The sequence below is a fragment of the Phocoena sinus genome, chromosome 10, assembly GCF_008692025.1.
Source record: "Phocoena sinus isolate mPhoSin1 chromosome 10, mPhoSin1.pri, whole genome shotgun sequence".
Lineage (NCBI taxonomy): Eukaryota > Metazoa > Chordata > Mammalia > Artiodactyla > Phocoenidae > Phocoena > Phocoena sinus.
Genome location: NC_045772.1, coordinates 98,656,559 through 98,681,538, shown reverse-complemented (window position 1 = coordinate 98,681,538; position 24,980 = coordinate 98,656,559). Strand labels below are relative to the sequence as shown.

Sequence of the window (24,980 nt, the reverse complement as noted above, 5' to 3'; positions counted from 1 at the left end):
AAACTCTGTGTTGATATGTGCTGTAAGGGGGGTTGTGTTTGACTTGTCGGAAGAAGCACTAAGTTAGTTTAACTTTTGTGCTGAGATTTTCCACGTATATGTGGAATCTAGAAAAATGGTACAGACGAACCTATTTGCAGGGCAGGAATAGAGACACAGATGTAGAGAATGGACGTGTAGACATGGTCGGTGGGGGGACGGGGTGGGATGAATTTGGAGATTGGGACTGACATATATACACTACCATGTGTAAAACACATAGCTAGTGGGAACCTGCTGTCTTGCACAGGGAGCTCAGCTCAGTGCTCTGTGGTAACCTAGATGGGTGGGATGCGGGGGAGGTCCAAGAGGGAGGGGATATACGTATACATATAGCTGAATCACTTCATTGTACACCAGAAACTAACACCACATTGTAAAGCAACTATACCCCAATTACAAAAAATAAACAAAACAAAAAATCTAAAAATAAAGCTACCATATAACCAGCAGTCCCATTCTTGGGTATATATCCAGAGAAAAACTTGATTTGAATGTATACATGCACCCCAGCGTTCACAGCGGTACTTTTTACAATAGCAAAGACATGGAAGCAACCTAAACGTCCATCGACATAGGAATGGATAAAGAAGAGGTGGTACATATATACAATGGAATATTACTCAGCCATAAAAAGGAATGAAATTGTGCCATCCGCAGAGACGTGGATGGACCCAGAAACTGTCATACAGAGTGAATTAAGTCAGAAAGAGAAAAATAAATATCATATAATATCGCTTGTATGTGGAATCTAGAAAAATGATACAGATGAACTTATTTGCAAAGCAGAAACAGAAACACAGACGTAGAGAACAAACGTATGGATACCAAGGGGGGAAGGAGGGTGGGATGAATTGGGAGGTTGGGATTGACATGTATACACTACTATGTATAAAACAGATAACTAATGAGAACCTGCTGTACAGCACAGGGAACTCTATACTCAGTGCTCTGGGAAGGAAATCCAAAAAAGTGGGGATATATGTATCACTTTGCTGTACAGCAGAAACTAACACAATATTGTAAAGCAACCATACTCCAATAAAAATTAATTTAAAAAAAAAGAAATGGAAACACTGAAGCTATCCCCAGGTCACAGTGCTGGAACTAGAACGTGTGCATTCTGACTCCTAGCCTGGTGCCCTTTCACCACCATGGTGCCAATGACAGGGACAATGTTTTCTGCATCTATTTTAGGAGGCGTCTGAGCTTATAATCAGAGGTCTACCTTCTGCTCTGTGAACATCTGGGTGATTCGGGACAAGTAAACGATCCACCCTGACCTCAATTTCCCTAACCAAAGAGTGAAATGCTGACCAATATAGTCTGTCAGATTCAGGGAAGGTTCATTCTGAGGAGAAACAGATGCTCTGGGAAAACCAGCTACTCACAGAAAGGACTTCTCGCAGTCTGATGGACCAAGAAGGGGTTTGGCTACTTTAAAAGGACTGACCAAACCCCAGACATGTAACCCAGACGTCCAATCAACAAGTTCCGATAGTTTATTAAGAACAATATTCAAGAATAATTTAAGAAAAATAACACTAGGCAGTCCAAGGAATAATTACTTGCCTAGACTGAGTTTTAAAGAAAAGATAATTTCCACGCCCCTGCGTTAAGGTAGGTGGTGTAAGATGGGTAAAACATGGCATCTTATTCTATGCCTTTTGTTCTATGTTTTATTATTTTCTTAAAGCATTCATGTATAGGATGTTAATTCTTTCCCAGGCTTGATCCCTAGACAACGGGCTTGTTAGGGACAGGGACTGTATTATTCAACTCTTTTTCCTTCCTGCCAGCCTTACAAAACATTCACTGAGTGTCTAACTACATACCCACGACATCCCCGATGCCTAGCACGCTGTTTGGCACCTGGTAAGGACTCAGCTTGTACCAAATAAATGAAAGAATAAAACGCAAAAGCCAGAGGCAATCTCCAAAGCACAGAAACCCCTGCATGTTTGACTCCTTCATTAAAACCATTTGAATTTTACCTTACAAATCTGAAGCGTGCCCCCGACAGGTTCTGATGTATCTGTGCAGAGACCTGTGCTGTTATCAGTTTAGGACATATGTGATCGCTCAGCATGAATACCTTGATGAATACTATATAGGATTTCAACTGCAGACTCCCAGACACAGAAGGCATATTCTGTGACGGGCCAAAATGTCACGAGGGTCCACAGCCCACTCCCCTGTTTCCAAGCAAGACTACATCTAATCTATAACAGAGAGCCAGGCTTCCCTAAATCTGAAAAGAGTTCCACTGAGTGAAACATACAGGCAGCCTAGGTAAAGTCTTAAGTGTCTAAATGGAAGGTCAGACCTTGATTTCTCGAGGTAAAGTATGGTTTTCATCCCAAGTATAGCAAATTTCACTGGAGTTCGATTACCAACTTACTTAACTCATTTGCTAGATGACATAAAACTGTGGGTAATTACACTACAAAGAGTAATTATCTGAATAATTTCCTTGTACAAAGGCAAGTAAATTGGAGCCTTAGTCTATATTATGTTAGGGAAATTTTAAATTAGGTACACCATTTTATTTAAAAAAGAGAAACATTAGAAGAATATAAATTCAGAAGTAGGGGGTAGAAAAACTTGCTATTCACCAGTTTATTGGAATTATACAAAAGGGAGCTCATGGGCTACTACTTGAAACAACTAAATTTCCTGAGTTTAAATGATTTCAGGAAGACCTCACACACAAGATGGCTGTGTCCAGAGGTAATGCATGATCCAGACCCCCCTCTCTCTCAAAATATTTCTTTAAAATGATATTTCATGATCCTGAAATAATTGGTGACTGTGAGATGCCAGATGTAAGACATTTCCTCCAAAACCTTACGTAAACCCATACCATTCGCTTTAGAACATCTTCCTTGACACCAGGAAAGGCTTTAGGTCCTGAGTTTGCATTAGCTAGACTGACCGCCTGGCTGCTCTCAAAAATGGAAACATATGTGGGCACGATGAAGGTAGGGATTTGTAAGTTAGGCAAAGGAATTTTCCTGTTCATTTTTAATCCTGTGCATTTTGTCCTCTTCCCTTAAGCAATACGTCTACTAAATTTTGGTGACTTTTTATTTTCAAAAGCACAAAATTGAGCCCTTTTGGTGTTGTTTCCCAGGACAAAAACCTAGCTTCAGAGTCCATTTCCTTACAATTCGATCACAATTTTTAAAGAAACATAAAGTGAAGGCTCACACACACTCATTGGAAGAGGAGACAGCGGAATTACTATTATCTATTATCATCATCATCATTAAACAGGGCTTGAAGGAACACACCTCTATATGTCATAAAGAAAAAATTATTTGGTTTATAGCTGATGGGACCACAATGCAAGTGTGATTTGAGATGGCTAACAGCAGAAATAAATTCGGATTTTCTGTTCTAACTTCACCTTCCACGTAAACCCCTCTCCTCTGAATTTGTGCTTTTCTAAGTTGTTTACACAATGCATAGGCGCAGACTTTGTTTCAAGTTCATGTAAGAGCAGATGCCCTTACTTCAGGCTGAACAAAAAGGAAATGCATTCCTCCTAGGAGTCTAAATCCATCCTAGCTTGGATTGTCTAGCATACTTATACAAACTGCTTGCTTTCAGGTCAATCCTAAAATAGAAAGAACATCTCTCTCCAGAGGTGCACATTTTAAAGATGATAAAACTTTAAAAACAAATCTATTTCACATTTCAAATGAAAAATGCCAACCAAAGACCACCAAGAAAATAATTTTAGAAAAATTTTCAATCTCCCTCCTGAATTGTGCCACCAGGGAAAAAAGCCACAAACAACAACAAAAGCAACCCAAAACCTCAACAAGAAAATTATGTCTCCGGTTTTTATTAATGAGTTTTTTAAAGTTTGGAGAATATGAATTCAGGGTGTTGTAGAGTTATGCTATAAACTATACTAACAAATGCCGGCCATCCTTGTGTTTAAAGGCTGAAAAGTAAAATATGAAATACGGACTATTTGTTAGAAATAGTTTACATTGCTTCGATTTGGTTGTAACTAATACACAGCTGGATGAAGCCACAAAATCGAAAGAATATTCAATCACACTAGGAAAGTGGACATTTTAAAGGCAAATGAACGTTTGAACTTGGGCAAAACGTTTATAAAAACATTTTTAAGTTTCATAAAACAAATAAAAATGACTATTGCTCCAGAAACATTTCTGGTAGGGGTAGTCTTGACATTTTACTAGGGATTTAAATCTACAAAACGTTTAACATGACCTCCCCGAACTTAAATGTCTCAAATGAAGCAGGAGTAAAATTTAAAAGACATTTGTCTTTTTGGCTTTTCTTTGGTTCCTTCCCTTTTCTTTTCCTTCAATAATTTATTCTGTTTTTCTACCTTTGTACATACAAATCAAGTGTCCATCAAATCAGGCACCAAAAAGCAAGCTCTCTTAAATATAGTTCACTCAGACTGACCTTCAACAGCAAGTATTGACATTTTCATTAATTTTAACTCTTTTTTTCCCCCCAGAAGAAACAAAACAAAGTCTCTTGGGTCGGAACAGCAACCATTAAACGAAAAAGAAATAAATAATAAGTTAAAAATAGAGGGAATGTGTTAAAACGAAGGAAGAATGGTCATAACCAAAGTCTGACATCTTCAAAAAGAAACAGTTCCACACTTCATAACTGATTCAAACAGAAAGCTTCTCCTTTACATTTGAAACAAGTAATTCCACCTCACAAGCACATTTTCAAAGAAGCCCCTAGCTTTCTGCATCTGATTCTTGCAACATTCTCTATACCTCATCGAGGTAAAACCCAGTTCACATTGACTATTTTCCTCCCAAAGAGCCCCACAGAGCTTCTTGTAAAGTTCAGCATTATCACCGTGGGTTTTAAGAATGGCACACTTCTGATATCACCCCCCCGACTGAAAGATTAAAAAGACTTTGCCCACATAGAGGGGAAATGAAGGTGCGCGGACTTACTCTGCAGCTGCAGTGTTTAGCTCTCGGGGTCTAAATGGTCCTCCACGAGCGCGGACACCCTGGGGGTATCCAGCGAGTGGGAGGGGAGTCGCCCTAAACGCTTGCCCATTTATTTGTGGAACTCTTTGGACGGGCGTTATTTCTAGACGGATTTGCTCCTAACACAGTAAAATTCGTCCAAAACTACTTCTATGCATCCTCGGGAGATGGATTGTCACATGTAATTGTCACAAAGTCAGCCAACCCAGCTGGTATCGAAATAGTGGATGGGGCGGGGGGACCAGGGAGGAATAAGTCGCGCGTAAAATACTGGCGTCCAAGTAAGTGCAGAACTCATTACCGAGGAACAGAAAGCACACCCACGTCTCCCCCGCTGGAGAGACGGCGGAGAGCTAGGTGGCGTCGCGTCGCGACCAGCAATCGCGATATTCAATCTGACGTCGCCAATGAGCGCAACTGGACGGCAACGCAAAGGAGTCAGCTTTTCCCGGAGCTGAGAGCAGCTCGCGATTTCAAAGGGAGAAAACTCAGCTCCTCGTGGTGGAAGGTGCGGGGGCGCAGCAGGGAGGGCCTGGGAGGGGGTCGCCATTTGGCTCCGGGCGGGCGCGCGCGGCGGTCCCAGCGAGCCGGGCGGCCGGGGGCGCGAGGCCGGAGCGCCGTCCGCTAGGGGCGGGCCACGCACCGCCGCCGCCCGCCCCCGTCCGCCCCCTCCCCCGCCGCTTCCTCTCGCTCTCCCAGCCCCTTCCCCCCACGTGTGGGTGACGTCAAAATTCCGCGAAAAAGCCGCGTGGTGGCTCCTCCGGCGGAGGCGCGATTCCGTTGCCCGGCGGGCCCCTCCCGGGCGCCGGGGGGGGAGGGCGAAGGAGCGAGCCGGCCGGTTCCCTTTCCTTCCGGAGGCCGGGCCCCACCGACGCCGGGGGGCAGATGCCCCCCGCCCCAGATCTTACTGGAAAAGTCACTTTTATAAAGCGAAGACACTTCCAGGGCTATTTTCGGCCGCGTGAGGCAGCTGAATCAGACAGGAAGAGGGGGAAAGTTCGGGTCTCTTTACTTTTTATTTTTTTTTCAAGGGAGGGGAGGAAGATGCGAGGGGGGCGAACGGACGGCAGGCGTTCCTGACCCACGCCTGTCGCATCTGCCGCCCGAGGCACGCAGCCCGGGTTCAAGCTCGGACCCAGGGAGGGCGGCTGGAGAGCGCAGGCCGGCCCGTGTCTATCCTCGCAGGGTCTGGGCGCCCCGGGGCTGCCACGGGCGAGGGGCGGCCGTGCGGGGTCCCGGAAGCGCTCTCACACCTGGGTCCCAGTGCCTGGCGCGGGGAGCCACCCGGCGGCTCGTCCCCACCCACCTTCTGTCCCCTCGAGCTCCAGTTCCCGACCTGTCCCTCTTCCTTTCGCACATTTTTCTAATTTGCTTCCACTCCCTTCCCACTCCCTCCCGTCCCCTCCTTCTGCACCTCTTCGGCTGCCTTCCCGGTACTCCGGCCTCCTAGAGCCGAGACTCGGACCCTTGGCCATCTACTTTCAAGCGACCGTCGGGTTTTCGGTTTTGACTGCCCGTCCATCCCTAAATGGAGAAATACACCGCTCTGCTCTTGGGGGGGAGTTAGGGGTGGCGGGGGCGCCTGAGCCCGAACTCACTCCCCTCCCCCCACCCCGCCAGAGCGCCCCTAGGAGGACGAAGCTTGCAGCCGACAGCGGGATCACCTGGCTGGGCGGCATCTGCCAGGTGAGCTGGGACGTAAGTGTGTTTAGCGTTGCAGGTTCCTGCAGAAATGTGCCTGTAAACACCCTGCACCTACAGGGGTTTGTACACTTTCCAACCGAAACTCCACAACGCGAGGGGTGGTGAGCCGGCCAGGGAGGGAATAAAAGTCCAGTAAAACTGACGTTCGCTAAAGGTTATCATTGATCCTACAAAGGGAAGGAGGTGGGTTTTTTTCCCCCTTGAGGGGTTTAAAAGGAATAAGGAAGAGCCAATATTTTGTTTTGTTTTGTTTTCCCTACAGTGACCAGTTTTGACTTAAAAGCCGGAGCACAGACGTTTGGTTTTTTTCTCTAAACCTAAGGCTACACTCAAAAGAAAATGCGCAGGTTTGCCCAGAAGGCAACGTGCCTTTTCCCGCGTGCGAGGAGGAGTGCTTTTTAGCAAGCAAAATTAAAGTTTTAACACATGGTCGGAGTGGCGACCAAAAGGGAAAACTCAGTTTCCAGTCCAAGCCTCGCGGAGATATTCCTGCCAACCTCCGCACCCTCGCACGCCCCACCCCGAGCCTTGGAGCCTGAACCACTGGGGGACGGATTCGCTGCGAGGTTGCTGTTTGGGAACAGTCCGTAATCGGAAGGGGAAGTCAATGGGGAACTTGAAGGGGCGAGCCTGCCACGCGGGGAGCGCCCGCACCCGCGGGTCTGGGTGGACGGAGAGGGCGGCGGGGAGAGGGGCATCCGCCCGCGCCCCTCCCCTTCACAGCCGTCGGTCCCCCGCCCCCCGGCCCCGCTCCCCGCCGGAATTTCTCCGTAAAGCCAGACGGGTTTGGGGTTGGGGGGAGGGAAGGGGAGAGGGGGCCCCTCGGCTCGCCGCTCCCGAGACTTGAGGCCTCACCACCCAGGTTTTCTCCCTAGGGTGGACGAGGCCCGGAGGACGACCACCCGCCTCTTCCCCGCCCCCAGCTGCCCCTCTTCAGGGGACCCAGGGCTCGGGATGCTTTCCCTGCAGGGAGGTGGAGAAAAGGCCGTGCTGGGTTAGTTACCAAGTGATGTCAAGAGGCTGGGAGCCCTCGCCGGCTTCTGTCCTTGCCTGTCGGGGCAGATTTATACTTTAAAAATACCTCTCTCGCCCACGCTGCCCCCCACCCCCTACCCCTACAGCTTTCTTTGATCCGCTCAAAGGTGGCTGAGCTGAAGTTTGAGTAAGTCCTTTATGGGGTCTTAAAATGTTAAGTTCACTTATTTACCCAGAGGGACCCAAGGCCTCAGTTGGGAAGTCCGCGCTGGCTGAAATCAAGAGGTGATTGTTAGGCACCGGCCGTCTCGCGAGGAACACCGTACTCAGCCCCGACTGTCATCCGCCGCGCGGGACTGTTTCATTTTGAGTTTGCAACTTGGGTTTTTCAGCGAGCTTTTTTTCTTCCAGAAAGCTAATGGCTTCCACCGCAATTAGACATTCTCCTCGCCCGCCCCTTCCCTCCCCTTTCTTTACATACAGTCGATTGGATACTAATTCCCGAGGCTATTGATAAGGTCGCCCGCGCCCCGGCCTCTCCCCAGCCCTCGCCCGCCCCAGTCCCCGCTCTCCCTCCGCCCTCCCTTCCTTGGCTTCCTTTTGATGTAGCGGGGAACGCGTCCTACTAAAAAAAAAAAAAAAAAAAAAAAAAAAAAAAAAAAAAAGTAATCTGCCCGGTAACAATCAGCGCGCAGTAGCAGGAGACCCAGAGCTATTGGCTATGCAAATAGAGGGAGGGGAGACGGCGCCCCAAACTCTTACTCACCCTTTTAAAGCGATATCCCCCTTCCACCCACCCACCCACCCCTTCCGCCCCACCCTCGTGGAAAGGGGCTGGCCCCGGGGCCAGGGTTAATCGCTCGCACCTCTGGTTTATGCGCTGTCCGCCCTCTTTATTCCACCTCCCCCTCCTTTCAGGGAACCGAGCTCACAGCTCACCCAGCCCCCCGCCTCCCCCCGCTCGCCCTCGCGCCCCGGTTCGGGCCCCCTTTCTCCGCGAGGGAGGTCCTGGGCCAACCTCGGTGTCTCTCCAGAGACCCTACCCACGCCGCGCTCGGCGCACGTGCCAGCTCCGCCAGCGCGCCGCGGGCCCTGGGCCCACTCCCTTTCTTCCCGGAGTGAAATAGCACAGACGGGCAGGGTGGGGGGTGGCGGGAGGAAGGAGGTGAGGAAACGCCACCAGATCCCCTCTAAAAGCGGCTTTGACCCGAGGATGCATTGGAGCACGTGTCAGAGCCGACCGCACTGGCTGCGTCTCCACCGTAGTTCCGCTCGCGGGGGAAAGCCCTGGCTGCGAGCGACGCGTGAACCCGGAGGGTCCGCGAGGGTGCAGGCGAGGGACCCGGGGTGGAACTCTTGGGCCTCGGAGGAAAGGAAGGGGTGGTGTCGTTGGCGGCCGGGGAGAGAGGGGGAGCCAAACCTACCCCTCTTTCGCCCCTCTCCCCTCCTCCTCCCGGGCTATTTCCTAGAAAGCTGTATCAGTGTGGCCACGCTCGGCGCAGGCACCTCGGGCGGCTTGTCAGCAGAAGCAGGGCGAGGAAGCGGGTTTTTCCTGCGTGGCCGCTGGCCGCGGCGGAACCGCTGGTAGCCCTGCCCCCGGCCTGCGGCGGCTCGGGGCGCCTCCCCGCGTCTCCCAGTGGCGCCTGCGGCGCCCCAAGAACGGGATGGTTTCTGCTCCTGGGTCACATTCTATCACGTCGGAGAAGCGCCCCCTCCCTCCGGACCCTCACCCCTCCCCCCCAACACATCTGCGGGGGGGCGGGGGCGGGGGTTGGAGTGGGCGCCGAAGTTCTGGTCCCTTTACTCGGGTTTTGGAAACGGCTTCAACATGATCAGGAACATAAATTTCAGGGACATAACCTTTTTCTCTGGGTATGCGAAGTTGCTGTTTTCTCAGATCGCCCTCCCTCTTTCTCACGTAAGGGATCTATTTCTCAATTGTCTGAGCCCACCTCATCTTCAAGTAATCCACCCGTCATTCCTGGATCTTAAAATACATGGGCGGTAGTATTAGGATCGGTTTTGAAGTAGCCAGAGTCGGAGGGTCGTATTTTGGCAGGATGCACCTACAGAATGTGCGCAATTAGAGGAAATAAGTAGGAATCGGTGGGTTTTTTTTTGTGGGTTCCCCTCTCCGAGGCCCCTGGCTTGCGGGGCTGCATAGAGGGAGAGGGCCTCGGAGAGCTAAGGAGAGGGGGCCGGGGGGCGGGGGACCGCGTTTGAAGTTTGGTCGGGCCAGCTGCTGTTCTCCTTAATAACAAGAGGGGAAAGGAGGGAGGGAGGGAGACACTGAGAGGAGGAGGGGAGGATCGGGAGGGGAGGGAAAGGGAGGAGGAACCGGAGAGGGGGGTGAGGCGAGAGGGAGGAGAAGTAACTGCCCAGCCAGTTTGCGTCACTGCCTCGGAGAGCAGAGAGCAGAGCGAGCTGGGGAGAGCAGACAAGTTTGAAGGGGAGGGCAGGCAGAGTCAGCAGCCCCCGGGGCGCTCCTCTCCCACCGCCCATCCCTTTCCCCTCTTCTTCCCCAGCTTCCCTCTCTGCCCTTCGCTATTTCCCCGAAAACCCCTTACTTAGCCAAAGGAAGGAGGTAAGGGGAATCCTCTCCCCTCCCCCCCTCCAAAAAACCCCCCCATTTTCCAGTCCGGAGATCGCAGGGGCGCGAGTGGGCACCCAGCTGGCCATGGAGCTGCTGTGCGGAGAGGTGGACCCGGTCCGCAGGGCCGTGCCGGACGCCAACCTGCTCCACGACGACCGCGTGCTGCAGAACTTGCTGACCATCGAGGAGCGCTACCTTCCCCAGTGCTCCTACTTCAAGTGCGTGCAGAAGGACATCCAGCCCTACATGCGCAGGATGGTGGCCACCTGGATGCTGGAGGTAGGTCTGCAGGCAGGCGCACCGTCCGTCCCCGCCCGGACCCCAGACCCCACGCGGGGACCCTGAACCTGCGAGAGGGCAGCCTCCGCGCCCGCCTCCCCGCTGCTGCGCGAGAGGTTACCCCGTGCCCTCGGCGAGACGCGTGGCTTCCTTTCTGTTCCTTGCGGGGTGCAAGATTAACGGGGGAGGGGGGAGGAGGGAGGAGGCAAATCTGGGAGCAGCGAGGCTGTCCCGGGGCGGGGGTGGGGGAGCATCCCGCGCGCGGGTGCCTGCCTGTGGCTGCCTCCTCCCCCCCGCCCCCAACCCCGACCTGTCTTGTGCGAAGCCGAGGCTGCTTTCGGTGCCTTGAAGAAGGGAGTAGGAGCGGGAAGCCGGGACCCCAAAGTTAAAAAATCAGCCCCCCCACCAAAGGCCAGGGCAAATTCGTCCTAGCCTCGGGTACCCCCCCCTCGCCTGTGGTCGCGACTCCGCGTTGGCACTTAAGGGGGGAGGGCGGAGGGCGGAGGGAGAAGAGAAACGGGGAATTCAGGAGCCCCGGAAGTCACACTGAAGAAACGTGTGTTTTCGGGGAACCCAAAAGAACCACTTCTTTCCCCTCGCTCCGAACCCTTGCGGAGCGAGCCGTGTGCCCACGTCTGCACGGCTCCGGACCTGCCGTGGTTTCGCCATGTTGCTTTGTAAACTCGGGGTGGAGAGGCTGGAACGCGTCGGCCCGCCTCCCCCTCTCACCCCAGTATCCCCGGCCCCCCACTTCTGATGGCGCCTTCGCCCCCCGATCCCCCCCTCCCTCACGAAGGTTACTTACGTTTCGGCCTTCAGTTTCCTGGGTGCGGAGAGCTGGGTGGGGTGGGAGGGGGAGGAGGTTCTGTGTGCAGGGGCGATAGCGGGTCCCCCCCGAAGGAGAGGCCGGAGCCCCCCGCGCCTCTCTCCGGCGGCTCCCCGTTCTCGTCTGTCCCCAGCTCTTCGCCACCGTCCCCTGGCCTCTGCCCTTGTGGGCCGCGCCGGACACTCCCGCCGCCGCGCTCACCCTGCAAGGTTCCCCCTCGGTATCCAAAGCCCCAGGGGTCGCGGTCCAGACCTTCCCGGCACCCCAAACCTCCGTTGCGGGGTAGCCTGGGTCCTCTGGTGGGGTTTTCACGGCGAAGGTCTTGTCTGGGTATTTCCTCGATTTTTAATTATTTTTTGAACCCGTCTCCCCTGCCCCAGACTCCGCGCCCAGGCTGCGCGGCGTGGCTCCCTCCGCCCTCCCCCCCGCTTCCCCACCTCTCCCCACCCACCCCCCCAAATTGCGGCGCCTGGGCCGCGGGGACTCCCCCGACAATTTTTTCAATTGTCGGGAATGATAGAGCAGGGTCTGGGGTCGAATGAGACAAGAACGAGACCCCCGGAGCCTCCAGAATATTTTTATTGATTTTTTTGAAAAGATGACGAAATCCAAAAAGAGAGTGAGTGAGTGCGAGCGAGCGGAGCGGTGAGCGGCCCACGGGGGCGGCGGGGCCGGAGTGCTGCGCCCTCGGCTCGGGGTCCTTAACCCACCTCTCCGTGTGAGTTTTTTAGGCTCCCGGCGGAGGACCCCAGCGCGGATGGCCATTCAGATTGACCCCAATTTCCTCGCCTTCACTCTGATCGCTTATTCTACTCCCCTCCCCCTCCCCCCCCGACAAATTCAATATTTTTGTCGTTTCCCTAGATTGTGCGGTTTCCCTTTTTTCCTCTTTTCCTGATACTATGGTCTCCCCCCACCCCGACCCCTGTCCCACTCGTGTCATAGGTCTGTGAGGAGCAGAAGTGCGAAGAAGAGGTCTTTCCTCTGGCCATCAATTACCTGGACCGCTTCTTGGCCGGAGTCCCAACTCCAAAGACCCATCTGCAGCTTCTGGGGGCCGTGTGCATGTTCCTGGCTTCCAAGCTCAAAGAGACCATCCCGCTGACCGCTGAGAAGCTGTGCATTTACACGGACAACTCCGTCAAGCCTCAGGAGCTGCTGGTAATGACTGCCTCCTTCCCCCCTGCCTTTCTGCTGTCCCCTATCCTAATAATATACTTTGATGCCACTGCTCCCAGAACAGATCCTTAGGACCCCAAATTACCCATCACTGAAGTTTTCACACTTCTGGGAACTCTTTAACACGACGCTCCTGCGTTCCTACTGTGTGCTGGGCTCTGTGCGAAGTACCGAGACTCCACCCGTGAATAACGTCCTCGCTCAGGGAGGTTTGTGTTGGTGAGATTCATTTGCAGCGTGTGTGCGCCCGCTTACGTATGCAGAGGAGGCATGAAACACGGTGATAAATATTTTAATTAAATTCCAAATTTTCAATCGCTGAATTCCGAGACGGAAATCAACCTCTCACATGATTCTCCAATACGCGTGTGGCGTGTCTCCTAAGAACGGGAGTTCAAAGGTAGGTCTTAGGCACCTCTTAGAGTCTCAAGATACCCACACATAGTAGCTGTTCACTTAAATACCAGCTCGTTGGCTTTTGAGCAGAGTCAAATTGGGCCCTTTGTCAGAGGGTTGGGAGGCCTGAATTCCTGTCTCCGGTGGGGCTGTTACCTCTGCATAGACACGGGGTCCTGTCTGGACTCTGGTTTTCTGCCCGCAAACCTTTTGCCCGCCCGATAGGACTCTTTGCCCCCTGTAGCTTCATACTTAAGACGGCCATGTGGCAGCAGCGTGGCATTGGTTGGGTGGCTCCAGAGGCCCACCTTCAGTGATCTGCACAGCCTATCTCCCAACTGTTTGGAAAAGGGGCCCCCTCTTACCACCCCCTCCCCCTCCCCCTCCCCCTCCCCGCTGGCCAGGCCTGCACTAAGTCCACAGGGCCCGGGACTGCCTGCCTGAACTGAGCTCTTTGTGAGAGGCCTTCCTCCCTGAGGCTGTGCTGGCACCTAGCGGCAGACATGTGCAAGGATGGGGAGGAATCTCCGAGAATGCAGAGGGGCATGAATGACCTCACCTTTGAACAGTTGCCAGATTTCAGCTGCTTCTGGTTTGGTCCGAGAGGCCCAGAAAGGTGCTTTCTTCTGGGAGATCTGCTTCCTTTAATAATGGTACAAGTCGAGTGGTTTATACTCACATTCCCCCGTGAGAAGGAGAGCTGGAATTTCAAGCCATCTTGGAAGACACTGACTGTTCAGTAGTCTATCTGGGTTTTCACCGCCAACCTCCCGTAAAAAACCAAGGCAGACTTGAAGGCAGGTAAAGAGAGCATGGTTAAAATTGGCATCCAGTTATATTTCTCACGGGAGACGAGGAAAACGAATCTTCCTTTTGCTTCACTGTTCCAACACGATGGGGGACTCGGGTATGTTTCAGAGCACCCCAATTTTTTTCCAGGGGCTTGCCAAGCTAATTTATACTGCTGCAGACAAATCTGCCTTTTTTCCAGTCTCTGTCTCTTTATCCCAGAAGTTGAGAACTGGAGGAGTCCTCCTATTTTACCAACAAGAAAGCCGAGGCCAGGGAAGGGAGGGAGTTGGCCCAGACCACACAGCCAGCCGGTGCTGTGGGTCGCAGGCAGAATAGGGCTCTGGTGGCCGGCTTGGCAGGTGGAAGACAGTCGGTATCTTGGGGTGAATGGGGGAACGGACTACAGTGTAAGCTGGTCACTTCATCCTGCTGATGATGATAGATCGATGGGCCTGTTTTTCCCTCTGACTGCACGTAGTTTTAAGGTTTTCTCTTTGGCTTGTTTCCCTTTGAGCACAGTTCCCCCAACGTATCCCAGGAAGGAGAGAGAAACAAGGTTTTTCACTAGGTGGGTTGCTGGTGAGAGGCCCACAAGAGACAGGGTTGCACGGTGCCAGCATTTGGGCCGCGGGCTTCTATGACCTTGAACAAGGACCTTCACCCTGCCCTGAATCACCTCCAGCTGCGCAAGGGGGTTGCCAGTGACCATGAGGTCCTTCAGTCATGGTAACAAAGGCTGGTGAAACATTTCAGTGGAAGGGTGCCCCGTGTCTGAGTATCATTTCCCAAGATTTCTGCATTACGTGTCATGGGGAAAGTTTTAGCAGCAGAGAGAAAATGGCACTTTTTGGCACCAACTACGAGCAAGCTAATTGGCTGCCAAGGATTTGGGCCAAGAAACCTAATTTTGAGCTTTATTCTGTGTACCTCATTTTTCCACGAGGATTAAAAAGACTATTAATCTGGTGATAGATATACAATAAATTGCTACCAAAGGGCTACAATGACCTTGGCGGTATCTTACTGTAGATTCAACTTTCTGGGTGGGCGGGCAGAAGCATCCCCTAGAATGCAAGTCAGGGTTGGGTGTGGGTCGGGGAGCTGGAGAGGCAGAGAAATAGAAGAAGGTACCATCTTGGCAACAGCTGCCTGGGCGCTCATTATTTTCAGTGGAGCCTGACCTTTGAAGCCTAAGAAGAGCCGTCACCCACTTCAAAGCTTTAGGGCCACTCTGATAAATGGCCCCGCCTTCCGATCTAGCTGCGTGTCCTAATGAGAATCGTTATGAAGACTGGTCTGGATGCCAAGCCCCCAGTCCCGGATGCCAGGTCAGCCTGTGGGTTTTATACTCTTCCCTTCCTCCCTCCGTCCCCAGGAGTGGGAGCTGGTGGTGCTGGGCAAGTTGAAGTGGAACCTGGCGGCCGTCACCCCCCATGACTTCATCGAGCACATCCTTCGCAAACTGCCTCAGCCCAGCGAGAAGCTGTCTCTGATCCGCAAGCACGCTCAGACCTTCATCGCTCTGTGCGCCACTGGTAGGAGCTGCTGGAGCCCAGTGAGGGCCGGGTGCTGGGCGGGCTTTGGCGGGGGGTGGATTCAAGGGGAGGGGGACCGCAGCCCTAACTTCCGGGGATTGGGGGGGGTCAAGGGGAGGGGGTCCCAAGTAATCTAGAGTCCAAGGTTTCATTCCTGCGCTGTTTCTTCCTTTATCTCAGCTGGTATATTTTTCTCTCTCTGCCAAACTCATAAATGGTTTTATGAGGACAGGTGTGGTGAGGGGGAAAAAAAAATAGCGCCTGTTAAAATATTCTTTATGGTGTCTAAAGTGCTCTTTGAAGATTATATATACTGCCCTCTGGTCGTGTTTCAATCTTTCATCTTTGGAGGAAAAGGATGGCTTGGAGATAAGCCCAAGAGGAAATTTGGAGGGGGGCGGGATGCAAATATAGGTCCGAGGAACGCTGTCAAGATAAATACCGCCTGCCCTGATAAGTGGTCAGGGAGGCCAGAGGAATTCTTTTGGCTGCAGGGCATTTACTGCCTTCCGGCAGCTCCTTCTGCAGGGTTCGGGTGAACATGTGGGGTTTTCAGCAAGGACTGCTTCCTGCGCCTGGGCTCTGCTGCCCCTCCCTCCATGTGTTGGGTTTTGATTGCAGCCTTTTTAACGCTGCAACCGCCTTTTCATGTTAAGAGCTCTACACCCACCCCATTGATCCCGCAATGGATACATAGTCCTCCTTGGCCCGTTTGCTTTGCAATTAACTGATAAACTAAAGGCAGTGGTTTGATACCGTCTCATCCACACTGAACTTTGGCCAGATTCCGCCGTCTTCCCCCTCCCCCCCATCTTTTCCCCCCCACCCCTAACGGTAGAGGCCATGGGAGAAACTCCGGACCCATCGTTGGCCAGGGTAGAGCGTTCAGGAGTCATATTTTCAGTCAGAAGGGTTAGGGAAAGAACTTGCTTGGGTGGACCTTTCCCCCCTGCCCCGGGTGATGAGGGCGGGGTTCACGGTTGCCAGGAGCATGTACTGGAATTGCAAAGGTGGGCCTGGGGCTTGACTTCTTTCAGTATCTTGTTACGTGTTAAGATGAGCACGTTATCTGCAGTGTAGCGTACGTGCCCTGTTCACAGTCAAAAGGTCGGGCTTTGCCTACTTACCAGCCCGCGACCTCTCTGAACCTCAGCCTCTTCTGCAAAATATGCCTGTTGACACGTGACGCTCCTACAGCCTTTTCAGGCGGTCAGGAAGACGGACATCAGAAGAGAGATGATCTACAAGGAGGTCCTTTGTCAACCAGGCAAGGTGTAGGCGATGTGCCCTGCTACCAAATGTGAAAACGTCTCCGATTCTGACTTTTACTGAGTGGATACGATGACTTTCCCAACCCTGACCCTGCTACCCCCATTTGAGTGTAGCAGGACGGCGTGCTCGGCCTTCGTGGGCTCAGATGCAGGGTCCAGCCCCCCCACTGTGGATCCCAGAGCAGGCTTCCTGTCCCTGAGCTTCCCAGATCCAGGCCCAGCCTCGTGGAGTGTCCGTGCCCTGTGCCCTTCCTGCAGCCCTGGGGGACCATTCTTTGCCCGTGATTCTTGCTGCCCTGCACACCGTAGCCCTTCTTCTGCTTCCTCCCCTTCTGTATGGCCTGGCCCCTAGAGGTCAGCCCCTCATTGACTTGTCATTTTGTCTCCCAGGCCCCGCTGTCCCTTCCTCTCCATTGTCACGATTCACTGTGGAGAAGGGGGTCAACCAGCCCTTTTCTCTCTAGGACAGCTGACCCCTGACCCTGCGCTCCCCCATCGCCCAGCTGTCGATAGCCAGCGCTCTGCTCTGACCTTGTCTCTTGACGGACATATCTTTTGGGGTCCATCTGCCTACTCCCCGTCGCTGATCTCTGACTTGGGTCGGGAGGGTGGGTGGAGTGACCCAGGCCAAAAGCAGATCCCCGGATTGCCTGAAGGCCCACGCTGAAAAATTGGGGATCCCGTCCGCCACTCCTGGCCTTCTTGGCCAGGTCCTTGGGGCAGCTGCCACGTTTGGTGCCCGAGGAGGGAGCCTGGGATTCAGGGGCAGGGGATAGAGGTCCGAGGGGAGGCCAGAGGAAGTCGGGGAAGACTGCCCTTTGAGAGGGGAGCTAGCGTGGGGCAGGGGCAGGGAAGGATGGGAATAGGAAACACCTCCAGCTGGGTACTGAGCGCCACGTGTGGACTGCTCAGAGCACAAGGAGGGTTTCACACGTTTCTGGGTCTAGAGGGGATGAGCCTGTTGAGAGGCATTTCTTTCCCTGATCTGCCCTTGAGTGTGTCTGCATGGCCGAGTCACGTGGCATCCCACTGCCTGGGGTTTAGGGCCATGGCCCTGACGGAGTAAAAGCCAAGGGGCTGCTTTTCTTGAGGGGACCACCTTCCGGCTAGATGAGATGCCTCGTTTCTGGGGCCAGGGTGTCGTGCGCGATGGGCGCGTGCCTGGGACAGGCCGGCAGGTAGCAGGCACGAGTTACAGTAGCACAGGTCCTGCTCCGTTCCGCCCAGGGATCCTGGCCTTTCGGGGGCAGCCGCGACCCTGGGGCTGTGTGGCTAGTTGAGGGGGAAAGCTGCTTGTGAAAGAGCTGGCGGTGGTCCCGCAGCCCGTGGAGAGTGCCTGTGTGTGAAAGGGGAAGACGCGGGAAGGGCAGGGCTGTCAGTCCTCCTTCCGGGGGCTTGAGGCTTCACGTGGTGGTGAGACGGAGAGAGGTGTCCTCTTCCCTTCCCAGCCCTGAACAGCCTCTGGGGTGGGGACTTCGGCTGGTACTGGTCAGTGGAGGCCATGGGGTGAGGGGGAGCCCTTCATATCCGCCTTCCCTAGAGCTTTGGATGCTGGGCAGCTCACTGTTCTTAGCACCCCCCTGGTGCCGCTCTGATGGCAGAGCCCCCAAGTCTGCCAACGAGGAAAGAGACCATTGGGATGACTCAGGATCGCGCCGGCGTGGGGGAGATTCCTGATGCATGACATCATGCTGAACAGATGATTCCAGTTAGTTGAGAAGAGCCAGTGGCATTGAGTTTGAACTTGGCGCGGGCGGGGGTGAGGGAGGGGGTGTTTAGCCTCCCTTCCCACGGCACCCCGCATCTCCCTCTGCGCCTAGGAGCCCCCCACCCCGAGGTGCTGCCCTCAGCTACCCAGGCTCCCTGGGCCCCAGGGACGGTGATACCCCAGAGCTTCCCCGTCCTCCTGGCTGTACCTGGACGTGTCTTGCGACGCTTCATCCCTGGTTTATAGCCGGACAGTGGTGGCCCAGAGAGGGTCCACGACTTGGCCCCTGATCCAGAAAGGGAGGTCTGCCTGGGTGGTTGGAAGGTGGAAGGAAGAATGGAAAGCCCTTTCCATCTGCGACCCTCTGAGTTCCGTCCACCGAGGAGCGGTCACGGGGCCCCAGGGAAGTGGACTGTTGAACCGGGAGTCTCAGTTCTTGCATATGGGCAGCTTGACAGGGCCCATCTCACTTCCCACCAGGCTGTAAGGTGCGTGGGGAGCAGGCTGAGGGTCCTCGTCCGGCCCCCCACCGGCCCTGGCCTTTGAAAGGCCCACCTGAGGCAGGTTGGAGGAGAGGGAGAGAAGGGCATCCCTGATTCTCTTCCCCTCGGGGCGAGCGCCTCTCGCCCCCTAGTGGTGAACAGAAGCACAGTGGTCACACTTGCCGGTCAAGGCCTCGGCCACCATAGTCAAAACAATGGGGATGAAGCCACCCCAGGGCCGCGTAATCTGTGGTTTCTAACCCGCTTGGCTCAGAACGCTTCCTTCAGTGAAATCTTAGCCAAGTTGATGAGCGTGGAGCAGCTCCTCTGCCCTTGTCCAGATTAAGGAGCCCAGTGGGGCCCCAGGAGGTCCTTGGGTGGTAAAGCGTCTGTGCAGGATCCCACAGCGGGCTGGGGCCACAGACGGGAGGGGTTCCCATCTCCTGGACTCCTGAGCCAGGGCTCCTTCCTTTGGCCTTTTCTCCGGCCTCTGATGGGAAAGATGGCCGTGTATTCCCAGTGGGGCGTGGGCGGTGCCTCTGAAGAGCTCTCTACCTGTTGGTGAGTCTCAAAGCGCAGCGTCCAGATGCCTCTCTCCATCTTAAGCCCAGGCCCGGCATCAGACGTTAGACAGGTCACTTAACCTCTCGAGATTTCATCGATTCACCCGTAAAAGGGAGTGTCTTGAAGCAGGTGAATTTCACCTTGTTCTTTGCTAATTCCTTGCCAAGTAAGCAAACAGTAGGAACACTGCCTGGGCTGGTCGGTGGAGAAGGTGGAGGTCAGGTCAGGGCTGCTGAGCTATGGGACCTGTTCCTTGGTTCTGGGTGACCCCAGCTGAATGAATAGTCCAACTTCTCTCTCATTCCTTGTGTGCTTGTGCCCTCTTTCCGTCCCCCCATGAGGCCTCAGCTTCCCCCACTGCTGACAAAGCAGCAGGAGGCAGTGGGGACGCGATGAGGCCGGTTCTGAGAGGGAGGGAGGGGAGAGAGAGAGAGAGAGAGAGAGAGAGAGAGAGAGAGAGAGAGAGCGCGCGCGCGCGAGCGCGCGGGAGAGTGAAAGAGCCTCAGGGCGGCCAGAGCAGAGCCCTCGTTCTCCCGGCCTTGCTGTGCAGGACCTGCTGTTCCCCGCTGAACAGAATCTCCGGCAGTCAGAATCGCCCGCCCTGATCCCCCAGCGGGCCCCTGGGGTAGGCATAGCGGGGTAGTGGCAGTGATGCTGCTGGTGGGTGTCGTGGATTGTTTACCGAGAGCCAGGCACTGTTCTCCGAGTTGAATCCTCAGAAGTACCCTATGAGAGTATAATTATTATCCTTATGTGTAGGTGGAAAAATGGAGGCTCAGAGAGGTCAGGTATCTTGCCCACCTTCACGCAGCTGGTAGGTGGTAAGGTCACCAGCCTCCGTGGCCTCCACCTTCCAGCGCTTGGAGCTGCTTGGCCCAAACCCTTCCCACCTCCTTTTGGGGAATCCTCTTAAGTGTTTGTCTCTAATGCTCCTATCCACGTGGGCACCTCCCTCCTTTCTTTGAGACATTTCTTTAGAAGTCACCTAGCCATTTAGATCATATGTCCCGTGTCTTGTGGGGGAATCATCATGGTGCTGCCTGGAACAGGGAGGGACACGTCGTAACTCGATCAGAATGGGTCCCTGCTCAGCTAATTGCCTCTCACTCTGGGGGGCGGGTTCTTAGGAGGTCACACACACTTCACCTTTCCAGGTGGGCAGCTGAGGATGGAGATAGGCCCTCACCCCCGAGCACACCTTCAGCACCAACATAGAGCTTGTCAGCGTTTTTTGACCAAGAGATTCAGAGATTTGGGAGAGATCGTTACTTTGTATTTTATTTTTGCAAATAGGGTCTCCCCCACTGGATGGTGGGGAAATTTACATACATCTTTGTATTTTCCTAATATCCCCATGTGCATGCATGTTGATGCATTTCTGTTTACATATTTATGGACAGTTGCAGTCTTGATCATAGCACGTGCTCATGAAGCCTGATTTTATTTTTGCCCCCTCCCTCAAGTAGATATTGTGAATCTATCCATCCAGTTCCATAGCCAAAAGTTTAAGGTTTCCAGAAATGGCTGAATGGGTTGGATGGAACTTTCCACGGGTGAGTGTGGAGGTTAGCTAACAAGAGCTAGTACAAGGACACGACCCTTCAGATGTTTTATTCAGGTGTTTTTCTCTCTGCCATTTCCCCTGCCAGCAGAGAGGGGGGTGTCCCTGGGTGTGGTCTTGGGGCAGCCCCTGAGGCCATGCAGAACTGCTCGATGGAGAGAGATGTCTTGTGACTTTGCTGCCTGGGGGAAGCTGTGCTGTGTTCTATTGTCTCTTCCTTATTCTTTTCCTTGAGAGTCATTTTTACTCCAGAGCCTTAAGTAAAAAGCCAGTTAGAGCCGGAAGGACCCGAGAAGATTAGCCAGCCTACCTACCATCTTCCAGCTTTTTGGACCTAAACCATAAAGGAAGAAATGCATTTTATAAAGCAGTTCAGGATAACTGTCAGTATACGTCAGATCGATACAAATGTTTCTTAAGACAGTATTGACTCTCACTATCTGCATTACTTCCTGATACTTTCTATTCTAACATTTTGTTCAACTCAACAACAACAAAAAATGCTGGTCACCACCTACCAGTGAATTTCATGACCCTGTACTGAGTTGCAGGTGGAGGTTAGAAAAACTAGTTAGTTTGCTGCTCTACCTCTACCCTCCTCATATAGACAACTGGGACTCCAAGGGGCTGGGAGGGAGGAAGTGACTCGCCCAGGGTCCCACGGGCTGGACCTGGCTTTGTGGGAGAGCCGGGCAGTTGTCGGGGCCCTAGAGGGGGTCACTGCCCTGCTTCTCAGTTCTGGGGGGCGGGGCAGGGGACAGTGTCCCTCGGCATTTTCCCACAAAACGAGAAGGGAGGTACGATCCTCTCAGCAACCCCAGGACCATTCATCCACACGCCCTGACTGCCAGGATCAATTCATTTGCTGGAAGTGGGAGTTGGGTTTGCAGGCAGAGGGATGCAAAGATAGGCGTGTGTGGGCTGTGCTTCCTGGGCTGAGGCCTGGGGCAGGGGGACCGGGGATCCCCTCCTGCCCTGCCCTTCCCTGCCAGCTGCTCCCACCCAGGGCCTGTGTGGGCCCAGGGCCACGGGCTGGCTGCTGCCTCTGCATTGTGGATGTCCCCGGGGGGAGCTAACGAGGTTACTGGGCAGAGAAACACTCCTGTGTGACCCCATGCGAAGAGACCTACAGCAGAGCGGGAGGCAGGGAGGCTGGCTTCGTCACTGTCCGGGGACAGAGAAGAGGCTCTGGATGAGTTAGAGCACAGCAGGCTTTGGGTGGAATGGCGTAATATATATACATCCCTCGAGAGGTGGAGATGGTGCGTGGGCTAAGAACAGAAGGCCATGGAGAAAGACAGACAGACGGCCAGGCCTGCTGTGTTCATGGCATTCGGCCAGGAGGGGAAGGGTGTGTGCCTGGTTGAGCAACCCAGCGCAGTTTCTGAGGACGCCACTGACCTGATGTGGACAGTGGGGTCACTGATAGAAGTGCGTCCTTGGACTATGTTGATAGAATAGCAAGAGGGGGAGATAGTAGGTTGAACTGTTTCTGTAGGTTTAACGCGGTGCTTATGCTGGGAATGGAAGTGTGACCCACGTCTTCCCTCTACAGCAATCCCCCTCCCTCCAACTTTCCACTTCTACGTGCAGTGAATTCACTGGGATGATAGCAAAACTAGAGAGAACCCTTTGTGGAAGATGCTCTCCACTCCGGGGCTGCAGTCAGGATCAGGGACAAAGCTCTCACCTCTTTCATCTATCAGCACAGGACAGGGTGAGGGCAGTGGAGACTCAGACAGCTCGGTTTCTCATCCACGACGTTAAGGTACTGATTGTACACAGCTTCTGTGGCTGACGGCTGGATCACACAGGCTGTAATGAGTCAGGTCCTGGCCGTGTGGGCAGGTGGGAGCCCTTAGCAGCAAGAGCAGGGCTAAGGGGTGTGTATCCTTACCTCCCCGCCGTGGACAGCAGGGGCCGATTTGATTGCCGGCCCTTCTGGGGGACACCCCCCCACCCCAGAAGAAACTGGTGTTTGGGCTCCCAGGCTGGTACACAAAAGCATCCTCTGTAGTTGCTCTTGGAGAAATGGAAAATGAGGGGGTTCGAGCCCATCCAATGTATCATCGTTTTTCCACTTGTCTCTAGCAAACCGCTCTTTTTTTTCCCCAGCAAGAAAATGGGATCTTCAGGCCTCAAAGCCATAAATTCTAAAGCAAGTCGTTCCTCTGATTAGGACGGCTAATAGCGGGAGTGTGATTGACTTCCTGTCCTCTCTTCTAACGTTCTGAGGGCCCTGAACGCCGGGTAGAAGTGGGGAATTGTGTGAAACTTGCCCCCCAGCACCCGCCCCCCATGGCTGCTTCTCCCACTTTCCTTGCATGGCCCATGGGATCTTAGTTCCCCAACCAGGGATTGAACCCGGGCCCCCTGCAGTGGAAGCATGGAGTCTTAACCACTGGACCACCGGGGAAGTCCCATCCTTTTCTTTTTTTTTCAATCAAATCATCTCTTGTTCTGAGCCGTCTCAGTCCTTGATGCCTGTCCAGAGAGTCTGGCAGTCACGTCAGGGCTGTCGTCCTTCCTAAGATTTACCTGCTCGTACTTCCCCCTCCTTCGAACACGTGGAGTCCTTGGCTCGTGTCACTTGTGTAGCACGTGGGCTATCTTGTCTGTACTGGTCTCAGACCTACCTGTTCTACTCAGTCTCCTCCTTTTAAATCTGGAACCGCCACGGTCGTGGGCAAATGAAGGGCGTCTCGTGAAGGAAAGACTTAGGAGAGGATGCGTCCGTGGGGGTCCTGACCTTCCGCCTCTCGTCCTCGCAGACTTCAAGTTCGCCATGTACCCGCCGTCGATGATCGCAACTGGAAGCGTGGGAGCCGCCATCTGTGGGCTCCAGCAGGACGAGGATGTGAGCTCGCTCACGGGCGACGCCCTGGTGGACCTTCTGGCCAAGATCACCAACACCGACGTGGTAGGTGGCCCCCATCCATCCTCTTGGCTGAGACCAGGCCTCTCTTTCCTCAGCTCGGGGAAAGAGACAGTTGGTTCAATGAGGAGGTGGCAGAGGTTCTTTGTTGCTGTTGGTTTCTGTTTTCTAAGATCGGCACCCGCGGTCCTACAGAATTCAGCAGGTGAGGCCCCACGTGCCATCAAATAGAGAAAAGAGCTTCGCAAGCAGAGACAGCGGGGGAGGGAGGGCTGCTGACCAGTTTCCTGTGTGGCCCGGGCTTCCCCGTGGGTCTGACTTGTCGCCTGTTGTTTGTTTCCATTTATGTACAATGCTTAGCCTGCCTCTCCTCCAGCGCGGAGCTTTCTTGCCTGCTCACGGGCGCTGAGGCTGGCAGGCGGGACCCGGGCGAGCCCCTCCTGCACCTCAGGGCTTGGGAGACGGAGGGGCCCCCCACCGTCAGGAGGCGTCCACCTCCACAGACCTCTCCACCCCGCCTGCCTCTCACCTCCCTTTAGTTCAACGTGATGACGGATTAAAAAGCACTTTAAAAAGAGTTAAGTGCCGTACAAATGCAAGGAACTATTATTAGCGATAGATTTTTCCATTCCGGGTGCCCTGTGGACAGTGCAGAGGCTGGAACTCTGGTTGCCAGCATTCGGAGCTCCTTAGAAGAAGAGAGGTTTGGGGGACAGCCCAGGGTCCGGGGAGGCTCTGATTCAGCTAGCTGGAAACTGTGGTCCTCAGAAGGTTCATTCTGTGAGGTCAGAGAGGGGGAGAAGCCGGGGTCACCGGCCTGGGACCAGAACCTGGAGGCTCTGACGCCCAGCCTGGGAACCCTGCATTCCTCCCTCGCCGCAGCTCCTGGGATCTTTTTGTTTGAAAAAGGCCTTTGGTTTAAAGCCACTTGAGAGAGGGGTGTCAGCTCTGAGGCCCCTCTCAAGTCACCAGGGAGAGGCTCAAGAATGCAGGGGAACTTTGTGATGACCCCCTCTAGATGGTCAGGGGGATTCTGAATGCCCTGCTGTGGGCATATATTGACTTATAAGGGATAATGTGGCTTACAGGCCTGGGGCCGGTGCCTCCACCGGGGATGCTGGGCGAAAGGGTAGATGTCAGCACGCCTAAGACTGCAGTTGGCTGGCCTCCCCCCCTACCCCCCCCCCCCCCCAGATTT

At 53.9% G+C, this 24,980-nt stretch overlaps 1 protein-coding gene across 2 annotated transcripts in view; it reads left to right on the top strand.

The window, feature by feature from the left end:
• The first annotated feature begins 5,453 nt into the window (after positions 1 to 5,453).
• CCND2 (cyclin D2) overlaps positions 5,454 to 24,980 on the top strand; it is a 32,418-nt gene continuing 12,891 nt past the window's right edge. Inside the window, exons 1-7 of one of the 2 annotated variants that reach the window (XM_032644956.1) lie at positions 5,454 to 5,550; positions 6,663 to 6,728; positions 7,009 to 7,093; positions 10,359 to 10,593; positions 12,365 to 12,580; positions 15,162 to 15,321; positions 23,679 to 23,827. In XM_032644956.1, coding sequence (XP_032500847.1) covers positions 7,086 to 7,093; positions 10,359 to 10,593; positions 12,365 to 12,580; positions 15,162 to 15,321; positions 23,679 to 23,827 — 768 coding nt within the window. In that variant the 5' untranslated portion in view covers positions 5,454 to 5,550; positions 6,663 to 6,728; positions 7,009 to 7,085. Of the gene's footprint in view, positions 5,551 to 6,662; positions 6,729 to 7,008; positions 7,094 to 10,121; positions 10,594 to 12,364; positions 12,581 to 15,161; positions 15,322 to 23,678; positions 23,828 to 24,980 lie in introns of those variants that run through there. The other variant, XM_032644957.1, reaches the window with a different exon arrangement.